The sequence below is a fragment of the Grammomys surdaster genome, unplaced genomic scaffold, assembly GCF_004785775.1.
Source record: "Grammomys surdaster isolate TR1022 unplaced genomic scaffold, NIH_TR_1.0 254, whole genome shotgun sequence".
Taxonomy (NCBI): Eukaryota; Metazoa; Chordata; class Mammalia; order Rodentia; family Muridae; genus Grammomys; species Grammomys surdaster.
The window spans coordinates 2270254-2272181 of record NW_021604695.1 but is presented as its reverse complement, the minus strand read 5'-3'; the positions used below and the strand labels follow the sequence as shown (position 1 = coordinate 2272181).

At 46.6% G+C, this 1928-nt stretch overlaps 1 protein-coding gene across 1 annotated transcript in view; it reads right to left on the bottom strand.

The window, feature by feature from the left end:
* Positions 1–307: 307 nt before the first annotated feature.
* Positions 308–1928, bottom strand: part of Pxmp4 (peroxisomal membrane protein 4) — a 16732-nt gene continuing 15111 nt past the window's right edge. Inside the window, exon 4 of the mRNA XM_028775336.1 lies at positions 308–1244. Within this exon, the coding sequence (XP_028631169.1) occupies positions 981–1244 (264 nt within the window). The 3' untranslated portion in view covers positions 308–980. The remainder of the gene's footprint in view (positions 1245–1928) is intronic.

Genomic DNA, 1928 nt, shown 5'->3' with positions numbered 1-1928 from the left:
TACACACACACACACACACACACACACACACACACACACACACGGTACACAGACGTACATGCAGGCAAAATATATGATTAAGAGTAATCTTACTGTTCTTTAATTTTTTTATTATATTTTATCTATTGTGTATGTGCATGTGTGTGTGTATACGCGCATGCACACATACATGCCAAGGCACACATGTGGAGGTCAGATGACAACTTGCAGGATCTGGTTCTCTTCTTCCACCATGTCACCACGTAGAACACAGGGATCAAGCTCAGGTCACCAAGCTTGGCCACAACCATCTTTACTCACTGAGCCCTTTTTTTTTTTTTTTTTTTTTTTGAGACAGTCTTTTTTTTAATGTATCCCAGCCTGGCCTCGAGCTCACAACCTTACTGCCACAGCCTTCTCAGTGCTGGTGATAAGATCCAGGGCTTGGCCCGTGCTGTGCCTCTGAGCTCCTGAAAAGCCTTAATTGTACATATGGCTCATGTAGTGTTCCTATTGGACAGTGGGGCTCCAGAACTTCTCAATAGAAGAACTTAGACAATGAATTTAGGGTTTTTTTTTTCTTTCAAAGTATTTATAACCTATTGCCCACTAGCAAGGAGCCCTCTGATACACAGTAGAAAGGCAGGCTATCATATTCACCAAGAAGACACTCTCCTCTAAGGGTCCTCCACTGAACTGAATGACCAGAGAGAGAGGGGTGAACTTGTCCTGGCCTTACAGAAGTCGGAAGAGCATCTGGAATCAAGCCACAGACTCCTTAACAGGATCCAGCCACTTGCTACAGTAGTCAAGAGTACCTGGTAGGTGTAAAAACTCAGTACCTTTACTTCTGCAAATGGGAGCCTGGGATAATACAAGTTGGAGTGTGAGGTCCATGACTTTGAGAAGGCAGGATCCTCCATGAGGGTACCCTGAGCAGCAGCGGGACCCTGCCTGGAGGCTGTCTGGGCGGAGGAGTTCCTGAAGCACCTTGGACCGTGTTACTTGGAGGGGCGGCTCTTGTTGAAGATGAGGAAGTCTGAGAGGTCATGCCACACGTTGCTGTCCTCGTAGAGGTAGGTCATGGAGGACTGCAGTGAAGGCTGCAGAGTGGGCCGGTGATACTCAAAGAGCCACAGCACAAGCCCCCAAATCACTGCAGTGTGCAAGGGGAACGGGTCCCACTTGAGCGCAGGGATGTAGCCCTTCTCCACACCCAGGCGGCACAAGGCAAAGAGGACACGTGATGTCAGGTACATGTTGATCTGTAGGGAGGGAAATGCTGGGGTTACTAGTCAGCCTCTGGGAACCATCACCTGCCCACCCAACCATAGGCACTGGACATCCACTGCGCACTGGCTCCGTGACATTCAAAGTTAACATGCAAGATGACTGAGTGTCACGCCACAGGTATCTTAAGATTTCCGTTTCTATCTGTGTGGTGCATGAATTTGTGTACGTGAGTCCCCATGCGTGTTGGATGCTTTTGCACATGTGTGTATAGAGACCAGAGACCGTCGTTGAGTGTCTTCTTCACTCTTCTCTCTAGCCCAATTTTTTGTTTTGTTTTTGTTTTTTTTAGAGACAGGAACTCGTTATATAGAGCAGGCTGGCCTGGAACTCACCGAGGTCTAGGTCTGCCTCTGCCTCCTGAGTGCAGAGACTAAAGGCACGCATCACCACGCCTGGCTCCAGCCTAGTTTCTTTCTTTTTTTTTTTCTTGTGTCAAGTTGACACATAATTTTTTTTAAGTTAACAATGTCTTAATAAATCTTTCCACTTATAACCAGATGGAGCGGCACCTTTAAGCCTTTAATCCCCTGTGATTTGTCACCAGCCTGGTAATATAGTGGCTTCTGAGACAGCAAGGCCTGTGTAGAAGAACCCTGTTTCAACAGCCCCTGACCCCCCAAAGAAATTTATTTATTTATTTATTTATTTATTTATTT